The sequence below is a fragment of the Chiloscyllium punctatum genome, chromosome 30, assembly GCF_047496795.1.
Source record: "Chiloscyllium punctatum isolate Juve2018m chromosome 30, sChiPun1.3, whole genome shotgun sequence".
Taxonomy (NCBI): domain Eukaryota; kingdom Metazoa; phylum Chordata; class Chondrichthyes; order Orectolobiformes; family Hemiscylliidae; genus Chiloscyllium; species Chiloscyllium punctatum.
Window position 1 is genome coordinate 22,797,534 of NC_092768.1, and position 14,271 is coordinate 22,811,804.

Sequence of the window (14,271 nt, forward strand, 5' to 3'; positions counted from 1 at the left end):
TATTTCCCCCTGACTTATGCTCCTCGCACTATGGGCAATTTAGTATGGCACATTTTTTGAAATTTAGGAGGAAACCCAAGCAGACAATGGGACGTCGTGCAAACTCCACACAGACAGTCACTCGAGACTGGAATCGAACCTGGGTCCCTGGCACTATGAGGCAGCAGTGATAACCACTGAGCCACTGTCTCAAAACCTAGCAGACCTTAGTTATATTTTGGCAGAAAGAACTTAGACAGTAGTGTTTCCCCACTCAGCCTTGGCAGCAGCTGTCCCAAGTTTTAGTGCTTCCCTCAGCGTGTAGTCCTGAACCTGCCAGTCTGCAACACTTGTTCAAGGTCAATTCTTTTTACAGGGCTTTGTGTCAAGAAGCATTGAGTAGACATGGTTATCTGGGTTAATTCCTGGCCTATTCATGTGAACCTCCTTGTGATCAGTTGAAGGCAGCAAGTATCTGGCCAGAGAGACCTGAGAAACAGAGAGAATTGTTTTTAAACATTTATCTGTGATGAAAGGTGCCCAAGGAGATAATGTCTTCACCCTGGTTTGCTGCTTGCTACTGTGATAATACCAATCTAGTTTAGAATACAATGAGGTGTTATCTTTGAGAATAAACATTAGTGTATAATTTGTGTTTTTGGAAAGGCTTTAGATTATAATCACATTTACTAACCAATAAAAGATTAGAGTAATACAATCACCCTTTCATCACTCTGTTTGTTTTTTGCAGGTCATTTGGAACAAGGGTGACTTATTAACATACACTCATTAAACTAATAGTTAGATAAAAGACCCACAGCTTTCTACAGTGACATGACTGTCTTCATTCACATTCAGTAAATGTTTCATCCTAAATGGTTACTGCTTCCTTTGCTGAAACTGCCCTTGTAGAATTCTATGCAAGGACATGTTATTGAAGAGAAAGTATTTGGCCCCTGTTCATGTCCTGAGTATCTTCATTTTCCTATCTTTTACCTAGACGGTCAGAGTATGGCGACCTACATTCTTCGTCAAGTCACCAGGTGTCTGGTGTCCTCCAGGAAGGCCTTTCTCAACCTACTGTCCATTGCCTCAGCTGCCAGTTCCTCCGTTGAAACACACACTGGAACGCTACCTCCTCGCACTGCAGCCTCTCGTGACCCCAGAAGAGCTGGAACAGACAAGGGAGATAGTGAGAGAGTTCAGTAGACCCTATAGTATTGGATCAAAACTACAGGACAGGCTGGAAAGGCGATCAAGAAGGACTGAAAACTGGGTAAGTGATCTGATTGCCAGAGTAAACACTATGGAGTTACCTACAATTCCTTGCAGCATTCCTACTCAAAATGAAAGTGGGCAGGGGAAGGGAGACATGTTGAAATTAGATGTTTTTAAATTTGAAAAATATACTTTGTTCATAAAAAAGTATCATTAATAATATACATAATCACAAATGCAGTTCAGTTCTGTACTCTAGCATATCAAGGAAACAAAAACATTGGAGTTTGACTCTATGCACAAATCAAAAACATCTTTTCACGTGCATGTAAATATGGTCTTGTATGTGTGGCACTAGGAGGGACCTATAACTGAATGGACTCCCACGGAACATCCATCCACTCGCAGTAGCACTGAGTGGTCATCCCAGTGGATCTAATACGTAAATGTCATCCATTTAAATGCACTAATGGCTGTTCATAGATCTTGCAATCATTGGGTGGTTGGAAGGAGTCCCAGGATGGCTATGTCCCAGATTCTTGAGGCCCTGGAGGAGCCCTGCTGTTCCTCAAGGTCTTCATTGGAATAACTACAAACTCACCCAGATAGTCATGGGTGGCCTTTGGAAATGATGGGAGAATGTTCCAATTGTTTCCGCTCTCTAAATGACAACCCAGGGCTCAACCTTGTATATAGGAATGGCATCCCATCTGAAAAGGGTGAGTTCCTTTAACATGGTGAAGCCTGCAATGTGAGTGTTCACCAGCGATGCCTGGCTAATGACCCTATTTAGAGATCATTATCAATCCTGTTAACACAAGTTAAGATTGACATTAATAATTGCCTCTTTCAATTATAATACAGCGTCAGTGCTCATGTCTAGCACCACTCATTTAGTCCTTCCTGAATACAGTTATTTTTGTGTGGCCCTTTCTTAATAGTTCAAACATTTCACACTTCACACTGGGATATCACAGTCTTTTATTTCTTGCCTGTATCCTTTCTTGTCATCTCTGCCATCATTTCCTTTTCTTCCATTTCAGCTCACGGACTGGTGGCTCCAGAATGCTTATCTTGAGTGTCGACTTCCGCTGGCGGTTCACTCGAATCCCGCTGTAGTGCTGCCCAAACAGAACTACAATGATTGGAAAGGACAGCTCAGGTAGGAAAAGGCACCACCGAAACCATGGCTGTTGCCCCATCTTTCATTTGCAGCTCATTACCTGGCAGCCTCATCCATCCCACTTTGTTGAGACAAAGGTCAACATTATTAGCATTGAACATTTTTTTTGAACCTGTTTGTTGATGCTTCCTTATTTGTTCCTTTGACTTCCCAAATATCTGTCTCATCACTTGGTCATTTTTTTGAGTGCCAAGTGGATGACATTTCAACTGCTCACATTAAACCTCCTTTAAACACCACAGCTTTCAAATCACTCCAACTTGCTGCTCCACTTGCACCATCTAGGTATTTTAATTTTATGTCAGTGGATCGGTCTTGAACTCAGGCCTACTGGCTCAGAGATGAGGCATTACCACTGTGCCATAAGAGCCTTCCATTTGCACAATATACTGTCCCTCCTGACTTAGCGTTGCCTGCACATTCAGTCATACAACTCTCTTCACTTCATCCAAATTAGGAATAAATGTGGTTGAAAAGTTGAAACCCCAGTACAGATCTATTGACAGGCTTGATTACAAAGTCAGGGTTGGATCTGAGATCACGCAGTGCAATCAGTTCAGAGGGAAAGAGATTGGAATGGGTCAGGGGGTAAGAGATATTGAGGTGACCAGTGTCATGTTACCAGTTCTCAATGTTCAGGCTGAGAGTAGGTAAGAGGCCAGAGGGAGGGGTCTCGGTGGAGGGATGGTATTGAAAGCGGGTGAAGGGATCTATGGGAGAGGGAGAGGACTCTTGTCCAAAGAAATGGGCATGGAGGAAACGGCGATGGAAGAAGAGTTCAATGTCATGTTGTGTCTGAAATTCATTAAGGTGGGAGTGCATAAGAATTAAACAGATATCTTTGCTGAGGATAGAACATTCAGCATCAGGGAGTGGTAGGTCAGAGGGATATAAATACACAACAGGAGGTGTGTTGGGAGAGGGGATGGAGTCAGAGGGAAGATGAGGGAGGGAAGGTTTCAAACGAGTGTAAGCATTCTTATGTTTCTGAATGCCTGAATAAAAACTAAGATATTTCTGCCCACCACTAACTACAAACCCACCAACTCCCACAGTTACCTTGACTGTACATCCTTGCACCTTGCTTCCTGTAATCCATCTCTCAGTTCCTCCATCTCTGTTGCATCCGATCTGATGGTACCAACTTCAACAAGGGGGGGGGGCCTCCAAAATGGCCACCCTCTTCCTCAACAGAGGATTCCTCACCACCGTGATTGACAGGGCCCTCAGCTGTTTATTTAGAACATTTGCTACCGTTTCCACCACCTCCGGTAGAATGCTACTACCGTCCTCCGCTTTGTCAGATTCCCACAGGGATTGTTCCCTCTCGCGATATCCTGGTCCACTCCTCCACCACTCTCGACATCTCCCCACACCCTCACAGCACCTTCCCATACAAGGTGTGACACCTAGGTAAAAACAATGACTGCAGATGCTGGAAACCAGATTCTGGATTAGAGATGCTGGAAGAGCACAGCAGTTCATGCAGCATCCGAGGAGCAGTAAAATCGATGTTTTGGGCAAAAGCCCTCCTGCTCGTTTACGTTCTCCCTCCTCACTATCCAAGGCCCCAGACACACCTTCCAGGTGAAGCAGCGATTTACCTGCACTTCACTCAATGTAGGAGGAAATGAGGACTGCAGATGCTGGAAATCAGAGTCGAGAGTGGGGTGCTGGAAAAGCACAGCAGGTCAGACAGCATCCGAGGAGCAGGAGAATCAATGTTTCGGGCAAGAATCCTTCATCAAATTCCTGATGCTGCTTGACCTGCTGTGCTTTTCCAGCACCCCACTCTTGACTCTTCACTCAATGTCTTATTTCCCTCTCACAATATGGTCTCCTCTGCATTGAGATGAAAAAGTAGAGATTGGATGACTGAAACACCTCCATGCTGTTTGCAAAAATGACCCTGAATTTCTGATTGCCTGCCATTTCAACACACCGCCGTGTTCCCTGGCCAACATCTCTGTCTCAGGCTTGCTGCAGTGCTCCTGCAAAGCTCAACACAAGCTGGAAGAATAACACTTCACTTTCCACTGGAGAATCCTGCAGCCCTCTGGACTCAATATCAAGTTGAACAATTTTAGCGCTGGAGTACCTTCTGCCATGTCCTTACCCTAGCACCCACACACTAGGCATTCTAATCATACGGGCTGCTATCACAAACAACTTATGATCTCCCTTAGCAGCTATTCATTCTCCCAGGCTGACTTTTAACCATTCCCTTGTCTGTCCAACTGTTTTTGTTCCTCTCTAGGCTGCATCTTCACCTATCATTTATCCCTTCCCCTTTGCTCCACCCCTTTTTTAGCATATAAACTAACCTTTTCCCATCTACAATCAGTTCTGAGCAAGGATCACTGGACTCGAAATGTTAATTGAGCTTCCTGTTCACAGATGCTGCCAGACCTGTTGGGTTTTTCCAGCTATTTTTGTTCTTGTTACTAATTTCCAGCATCCGCAGTTCTTTGGTTTTTAGATTTAGTCTTGAATTTGATCAAAGACTGGGTATCCACAGTCTTCTAAATCAGTGAATTCCCAAAATTCAGGACCACCTCATGAAGGAATCTCCTCCTCTCAGCTCAAAAAGATGAACCTACCATTCTGTTGACATAATAGTCGATGCTTGTAGACAATGTTAATTTGTTCTTGTTTTCATGGTAAAATGACAACCAAGATCCCAGACCAGAATAACAATAATTTTCCAAACTTCAGCTTCTTTGGTACAATTTAATCTCACTCCCTTACAATTACAATTAAACTGCTTATTATCGCTTATTGTAACTCATTATATTATCGATGTATAAAGAAAATATTCTGTGAAGCCTTGCTACTAATTCACCTTCTGCATTTGTTGATATATTTAGGTGTACAAGTTGATAATTGAATGTTCCTTTGTTGTATTTGGGTTGCAATTCTGAATCCTTCCTGGTCTGATGTCAGAGTAACTTAGCCACTTTGTAATACTTCCTCTTCTTACTGCAATTCCTTTCTTCCTTCAGGTTTGCAGCTAAACTAATTGCTGGAGTGCTCGACTTCAAGTCTGAGGTTGACAGGCAAGTTCTTCCAACTGGTTCCATTGGAGTTTCCCAAAAGCCAATGGATATCAATTCATATGCGATTCCTGGAAAATGTGATGTATTAAATGTCTGATCAATGTACAGTGTAACATATTTATATAACAGCCACTCATCATTTTAATTCAGGAAAGAATTGTGGGATTGTCAGGCACTGTGTGAGGAGCACTCGGTCCTGACCAATTGATTTCCTAGAAATATTAAATGATGCAGCGCAGATACAGAGTGCTCATCCTGTCAGGTCTGTTCTGGATATTTGAAGGAACTGTCTAATTTGTCTCTGTCCCCTATTCTTTCCTCCTAGCTATATCAATTTTTCCCTTTTCACATTGTGAAATGTGCAAACCAATAGTGTTTTGAAAACCCTGATGGCATTTGCTTCGCCCGTCCTTTCAGGCCACGCATTCTGCTTTTATCCATCTGACTCTCTATGTGTTTACTGATAAAAGACTAATTTGGTAATAACTCCAAATGGGAATGTAGGCGGCTAAGTCAAACACGCATTTTAAACAAAAAGGATCTATTGTGCAAAACCTATCACAACTGAGATTCCGAAAGGCAAAGTTAAGAGATATTTTCATGATGTAAATAAGCAACAACTATTTCCATTGTCAAGAGATCAGTGATCAAAGGACACAGTTGGTAAAAGAACCAAAAGGAGAAAAGGAAAATATTTCTTACACAGTGAGCCAAGTGATTAGTTCAGTCAAACTGCACAGATGATTATACTCCATTGGAATAACATTGCATCACATCGGTTGTGATTTTGAGAAGGACACTTTGACTATGGTGAAGGCAAACAAAAAACTGGCATAACAGCAAAAGTGTGTACCTGACACAAAGGAAAGTGGTTGTGGTTGTTCTTCTTTGATCACTGCTCAGCTCAAATGACATCTTTGCAGACGTTCCTCAGGATAGTGTCCCTGGCACAACCATCTTCAGTTGCTTCATTAAGCCATTCCTTTGGTCACAAGGTTAGAGGTGGAGATGTTAGCTGACAATTGCACAACATTCAGCACCATCCACAATTCCTCAGATACTGGAAGAGTTGATATGCAACTGCAGCAAAATCTGAACAATAGCCATGTTCAGGCTGACAAGCGGCGAGTAACATTTCTGCCACTCAAGTGCAAAGAAATGACCATCTCCAACATAACCACTTGACCTTTAATGATGTTAGCATCTGAATGCTGAATACTCAACTAGCAACATTGATTGGAAACTGAACTGGCCTAGCCATATAAATACGATGGCTATGAGAGCTAGATCAGAGGTTAGAACTCTTACAGCGCATCCTACTCCTAACTTCCTATTCTCTGTCTATGAGGCACATGTTTAGGAGTGTGATGGAATATTCCCCACTTGCCTGGTTAATTGCAGCTTCAACAATACTCAAGAGGCTTGACACCATCCAGGACAAGGCAGCCTGCTTGATTGCCACCCATCCACAGAAATTGACTCCCTCACCACCAATGCTCAATAGCTTCAATGTGTACTAGCTACAAGATGTACTTCAGAAATTCACCAGGACACCTTCTAACTCATCACCATTTCCATCAAGAAAGGGTAGCAGAGACATTAGAACACCATAAGCTGCAGGTTCCCCTCCTTCTTAACTTGGAAATATATTATCATCTTTTCAGAGTCACTGGATCGAAATTCAGAAACTCCTTTTAGAATGGTGTTGTTGGTCTACCTACACCAAGTAGACTGCAATGGTTTAAGAAGTCAAGTCACCACCCTCTTCTTCAAGGCAACCAAGAGATGGGCAGTAAATGCTGGCTCAGTCAATGAAGCGTACAATCCATGTAATAGTGTACAGAAGGTGGTGCTTTGAGGAAGCAATCTGATTTGACCCACTCCCCCATGACTTGAGAATTTATTTCCTGAATCAAGTATTTAAGAAGTTCTTGTTTCAGAGATATGACTAAAAACGCCTGTATCATCCTTACAGGAGCATTTTCCAGATCATCACAGTTCACAGCATTAAAAGGATTAACTTTCTTGGTTCTTTGCCAATTATTTTAAGCCTCTGTCCAGATCCTGAATCGTAGCTTGGGCAGCATTTTAGCTACATTTAGTACCATCGTATTCCTACAAGTTCCCTTCACATGGGTCTCTATGTGGTTCTGATTGCAGCTGATGGTAATGCTGGACAAGTCAGATCCTGAATGAAACCTGGCTCAATCGATCATATATTTAAGTTTTATAGTTTGTTACGTGGTGGTTACTCATTGAAATAATACTCATACAATGATGCAGATGGTCTTTATAAGATGTTCTTTTATTACATAAAAAGAAAAAATGAAAATTATAAACATATGTACACAGGACGTTAGAAAAATCTTAAACAGCAAAACAAAATTTCAACCTGTTTCCCAACATCATCCTTTTACAGATACTCATTTCCATAGAAATTTCCCTCCTTTTTTAATCTCTTTAGGTTTTACTTAACTCATGTTTTCCTGCTTATTTTCCTTGAACTGTTGAGCCAATTTTACAATTTCTTTCAGTGTGTTTGTATGAACCTTTTACATTCCAAAGGTGCAGTTTTTGTGGTTATAACACTTGGTGACTTGTATATGAACTCTCCTGGCTTAGAAATTTCACAAATTAAAACACTTCATGTGGCTATAGAGTGATCAAGTCATAAAGCTGTCCATGCCAACCAGCTATCCGAAAGTAATCTAGTCCCATTTGCCAGCATTTGTCCCATATCCCTCTAAACCCTTCCTATTCATTTACCCAACCAGGTGCCTTTTAAATGTTGTAATTATACCAGCCTGCACTACTTCCTCTGGAAGCCAACTCCATACATGCACCACACTCTACAAGAAAAAGTTACCCCTTAGATCCCTTTTAAATCTTTCCCCTCTCACCCTAAATCTATGTCATCCAGTTCTGGACTCCCCCATCCCAGGGAAAAGATCTTGTCTATTTACCCTATCCATGTCCCTCATGATTTCGTAAACCTCTACAAGAACCCCCCTCAACCTCTGTCGTTCCAGAGATAGTAGCTCCAGCTTAGTCAGTCTTTCCTGAAAGCTCAAATCCTCCAACCCTGGCAATGTTTTTGTAAATTTAAGCTGAGAGGGGAAAGATTTAAAAAGGACCTGAGTGATAACTTTTTCATGCAGAGGATGGTGAGCATATGGAACAAGCTGCCAGAGGAGGTGGTGGAGCTGGGTACAATTACAACATTTAACAAGCATCTGGATGAACGTGTGAATAGGGAGGATTTGAGGGATATGGGCCAAATGCTGGAAAATGGGACCACATAAACTTGGGATGTCTAGTCAGTGCAGACGAGTTGGACCAAAGGGTTTGTTTCTGTGCTGTATGATTCTATGACTCTATCTTCAGAATACACAGTTCTTTGTTTTATTTTACTCAGCTAGGGTGACTGGTTCCCTACAACTGGTCTGAAAAACATGACTTTCTGCAAGGGTGAAATTTGTTCTCCTTTCTGGCCTGAATTTCTGAATTTTTTTGAACTGAAGTCAAAAGCTAAACTAATGGTATCTGGTCATTTGTAAACATAGCAGTTTAAGCATTAATTTGTTAATGCTATTGGCATCTGGGCAAGAACATGACTGAAGAGACTTACTTTCCTGAACATTATGTATTTTGGTCAATGTTTCAAATGACTTTCTAACCCTTTTATTCAAAAAATCTTCACAAAACTTGACAAAATCCACCAGGAAGTTGCCAGATATGGAAGGTTTGAGTTATAAAGAAAGGCTGCATTGGCTGGGATATTTTTCCCTGGAGTGTAGGAGGTTGAGAGGCGACCTGATAGAAGTTTATAAAATAATGAGAGGTATAGATAGAATTAATGGTAGTTGTCTTTTCCCTAGGATGGGGGATTTCAATACTAGAGGACACATTTTTAAGGTGAGGGGAGAGAGATTTAAACAAGACATGAGCAGCAAATGTTTTACATGGAGGATGGCTCCCATGTGAAATGAACTTCCTGAGGAAGTGGTGGATGTGGATACAGTTACGATGTTTAAAGGCATTTGGATAAGTAGATGAATAGGAAAGGTTTGGAAGGATATGGGCCAGGAGCAGGCAGGTTGGACTAATAGAGTTTAGGATTATGTTTGACATGGACTGGTTGAACCAAAGGACCTGTTTCCATGCTGCATGATTTATGAGTCTATCTGTCTCTATTTTAAAATCCAAATCCCAGGTGATTTACCTTTTTGTCACAATGATCAATGTAAACTTGTTGGATTCCCTGAGACTGATGGTAGTCTGAGAGTCTACTGTCCATCTATTTTTTTCTTAAAAATTATTCTTTTTCCCACTACTTTGGAGGCAGCTCAGAGCAGGTTCACTCGGATGATTGCAGAATGGACAGATTGTCTTCAGAGCAAAGGTTAAACAGGTTGAGACTCTACTCATTGGAATTAAGAGGAATGAGAGTTATTTCATTTAAACATATAGAATTCTTGAGGGGCTTGACAAGGTAAATGCTGAGAGAATATTTTCTGTCATGGGAGAGCCTAGGACCAGAGTGATATTCTCAGAATGAAGGGGATGCTGATTTAAGATTGAGACGATGAGATATTTCTTCCTTCAGGGTTGAGAGTCTTTGGAACTTCTTGGCCTATTCATTTTCCTTTTTATTATGGTCTTACAGATCATGTTTATTGGATTGTTATTGCAAGCTGTTTCAATTTGTTGCTGTCTCTATGAACTCCATCTTTTTGTTTTTAGAAAAACTCTTCAAACTGAGTATATAAGAGGCAAACCCCTCTGTATGGATCTGTACCCCAGAATCATGTCATCTTGCCGCATCCCAGGACCCAAACATGACACTTTGATAAACTATGGCTTCACCAGGAGCCCACCAACTCATATCACAGTTGTGCGCAATTTTCAGGTAAATTCCAAGAATGTCAAGACAAATACTAATGTAATACAAATCTTGTCTGAAACTAACCATCCTTATCACCAATGCCTTATTTATTAGTGTTTAAAGTGCATTCTTTTACAATATTTATCCCTCAACTCAAAGCATACAACTTTTGCCACAACCACAATGACATTTGTGCATCTTGTCTTATACAGAATTACAAATTTTATTGCACCTCAAAATTGACTGTTGAGTGCTTTCAGATGTCTGAAGTTTACAAAATGGATGATAAATATGCATGTCTCCTTTTTTTGTTGTATAGCGATGACAAAGCGCTTACATTAGTGAATGGATTTATCTTCCTCCCATTCATCCTCCAACGTGATATCTCAGTGACCATTCTCCATGTGAGAGTGGAATAAGTATCAGCTATTCAACTTTAACACAACACTGCAAAGCTCAATAAAAACCAAAAGAACTACAGAAGCTATAAATCAGAAACAAAAACAGAACTTGCTGGAAAAGCTCAGCAGGTTTGGCAGCATATGTGGAGAGAAATATTTCAGGTCAGGTGACCCTTCTTCAGAACTGATTATAGCAAGGAAAATATTGGTTTATATGCAAAAGATAGGGTCAGGGAAGGGGCTAAGTAGGAAATAATAGATGAGGATAGAGCCCACAAGAGACAGAACAATTGAACAGAGAAAGGAATGGATAACAATCTGGCTAGGAGGGTGAATAACTGTTAATGGGGACTGTTAGTGGGTAACAATGGGTGGTGTGTAATAGCAGACTATGTGACAACAAGACCTGATGTACTGGGGGGGGGGAGGTGGTGGTTTGGGGTAAGGACATGGGGGAACTCAAGCCCTAAAGTTATTTGACACAACGTCCTGCTCGCTTGCCCACTTGTCTGTCCTCGGCTTGCTGCAATGCTCCAATGAATCATAGTGAAAACTTGAGGAGAAACATGTCATCTTCAACCTTCTGGGCTCAGTATTGACTTTAACGCCTTCAAATTGTGAACCCATTCCTTCCCTTTCTTTTAGCTTTGTTTTTTACATTCTCTGTTATTGTGGTAAAAACAATGACTGCTGATGCTGGAAACCAGATTCTGGATTAGTGGTGCTGGAAGAGCACAGCAGTTCAGGCAGCAACCAAGGAGCAGCATGTTCTCTCTCTCTCTCTCTCTCTCTCTCTCTCTCTCTCTCTCTCTCGTCCCCTCCCCGCCCCCGGCATTTTTGTTTTCAGTGCAGGTTCTAGCATCTGCAGTAATTTGCACCTACTTGATTGGGAATGTTGCTTTATAAATATCTTTCTCCTTTTTAAGGAGGAACAAAAAATCTTAGGGCCCTCAGAAGATGTTTTGAGTACAACAGAATCAATGGGCTTTACGTTTTAAATGGTAGTAATTCTTCCCAAGCTCTCTACTGTCTATGGTCTACTATCTTTTAACCTTCCTGCCTCAGCAAGGTAAACTTGTTCAGTTGAACTTGTTGGACTAAAACTTCAACTGGGAGAGATTTCAGCTCATTAAAGGAACGTGTTCAGTAATGCCAGCTATAGGAGTTTACAAATTCATAAAATTATCTCAGGGTAGAATATAGTTACAGATATATTCGAGTAGAAACATGTCTAAGTTAAGCAACATGTTACAAACAGGCAAACGTATAAATTTAGTACAAGAACCCTATATTAATCCAAGAATATTGTTATCTGTTTTCGGTTCTTGAGGAATTAAGTGTGATATCAGAACACTGTAATAAAAGCAAAGTATTGTGGGTGTTGGAGTCTGTATCTGAATGTTTGCATCATTTGTAACAAAATAGATGAAGTCTGAGCACAAATCTAAATAAATATGTACGGTCTGATAGACATTCCAGAGACACAGACAAAAGTGAGGACTGCAGATGCTGGAAACCAGAGTCTAGATTAGAGTGGTGGTGGAAAAGCACAGCAGGTCAGGCGGCATCCGAGGAGCAGGAAAATCGACGTTTCAGGCAAAAGCCCTGCATCAGGAATGGATTCAGGGAGCCTCCAGGGTGGAGAGATAAATGGGATGGGGGGTGGAGATGAGGAGAAGGTAGCAAAAAGATGGGGGTGGAGATTAAGGTGATAGGTCAGAGGGGAGGGTGAAGCGGATAGGTGAGAAGGGAGATTCGTAGGACAGGTCATGAGGGTGGTGCTGAGCTGGAAGGCTGGAACTGAGGTAAGGTGAGGGGAGGGGAAATGAGGAAGCTGTTGAAGTCCACATTGATGCCCTGGGGTTGAAGTGTTCCGAGGTGAAAGATGAGGCGTTCTACCTCCCAGGCATCGGGTGGTGAGGGAGTGGCGGTGAAGGAGGCCCAGGACCCCCATGTCCTCGGCAGAGTGGGAGGGGGAGTTGAAATGTTGGGCCGTGGTTGATTGGTGCGGGTGTCCCGGAAATGTTCCCTAAAGCGCTCTTAAGAGAAATATCTTAGGAAAAAAAAGTCTTGTTTATAGTGTGTTTTTGGAATTATTTTAGAATAGTATGATCCAGTGCCAACAACAAAGAAGCTGTCCCAGACCTGGGAATGTGTGACGAGACAAGATTAATAATTAATAACCGGTCCTGATGAAGAGTCCGACCTAAAACTTCAACTTTCCTGCTCGTCTGATACTGTCTTTCCAGCTGTGCCTTCCCAGCTCCACATTTTATCGACTCTGACTTCCAGCATCTGCAGTCTTTACTGTCCCCAAGATTAATAATTAACCTCACGGGGTAAAGAATCCTCGAGGTGACAGAAATCAAAGCATGATCAATTACATGTTCCATTTGAAAGTGAGCAGTGTGTATCTACAACTGATATTTTAAACTTGATTAAAGGTAATTATAAAAACATTAAGACATAGATATCTAAAACGGACGAGGAAATTTGGTTAAAAGATACAGTTGAGTTACAGTGTTGGACTCTTAACGGTGTATTTAATAATGCTCAGCAAAGATTTTTCTCGCAAAGAGAAAAAAAAGCTCATTGAGAAAGATGCATCAACTGTGGCCAAATATGGAACCCAACGGTAGCATTAACTTTAAAGAAACATTGTCCAAATCTTCAAAGGTGAGCAATAGGTCAGATTAGGCAGACTTTATGAATCAACAAATATGGATTTAAAAGATAGAGGCAGTAAGTATGAGAGAAAGCTAACTTGTAATATGAAAACCAATAGTAAGAGTTTCTGCAAGCATTTGAATAGAAAAAAAGTATCAAAAGCTAATGTTAGTCTTCTGGGAAGTTAGTGTGAAGAATTGAGGATAAAAGCAAATAAATAATCATGGCTTTGAATAGGTACTTTGTATCTGTCTTATGGTAGAAGACTTGAAAATCTTCCTAATGATAATTAAAAATGAATTTAAACCAACCAACATCACCAATGAAAAGGTGCTAAAAACTATTAGAGCTAATGGCTGACAAGTTGCTGGGAATGGATAGCCAAATCCTAAGGTCAGTAAAGAAATGGTGGCCCAGACAGTAGGCGCTCCGTTATAAACTTCCAAAATTCCTTAGAATCTGGAAAGGTTCCAAGGGATGAAAAATCAAAGATGGAACACATTTATTGAAGAAGGAAGGGAAACAAAGCTTGAAGTTTTTGTCAGTTAGCCCAGCATCTGTCACAGGAAGGTGCTAGAAGCTAAAATTAAGCTGGTTATATCTGCTAACTTAGAAAGTCACAATTTGATCAGGCATAATAATCGTGGTTTTGTGAAAACAAAATCATATTTAACTAATCTATTTGCATCTTTCTGATGATGCTTGCCACAGCAAGTAGAAAGGAGCTAGCTGGTCATTATGGTGTACTTAGATTTTCAAAAAGCACTTGATTAAATGCCACAACAGAAGTTACTGCAAAAGATAAGAACATGTAGCATAAGTTAGTATGTAAAGTTAACATGTTAGCATTGATTAAAGAATTGATCAGTTAACACAAAGTAG

General features: G+C 41.1%; 1 protein-coding gene across 2 annotated transcripts in view; it reads left to right on the plus strand.

The window, feature by feature from the left end:
- The window catches only part of LOC140455270 (carnitine O-acetyltransferase-like), a 53,427-nt gene that overhangs the window by 15,884 nt on the left and 23,272 nt on the right, over positions 1-14,271 (plus strand). For both annotated transcript variants that reach the window (XM_072550010.1, XM_072550009.1), the window contains exons 2-5: positions 980-1,255; positions 2,241-2,359; positions 5,383-5,436; positions 10,180-10,345. In XM_072550010.1, the coding sequence (XP_072406111.1) occupies positions 980-1,255; positions 2,241-2,359; positions 5,383-5,436; positions 10,180-10,345 (615 nt within the window). The remainder of the gene's footprint in view (positions 1-979; positions 1,256-2,240; positions 2,360-5,382; positions 5,437-10,179; positions 10,346-14,271) is intronic.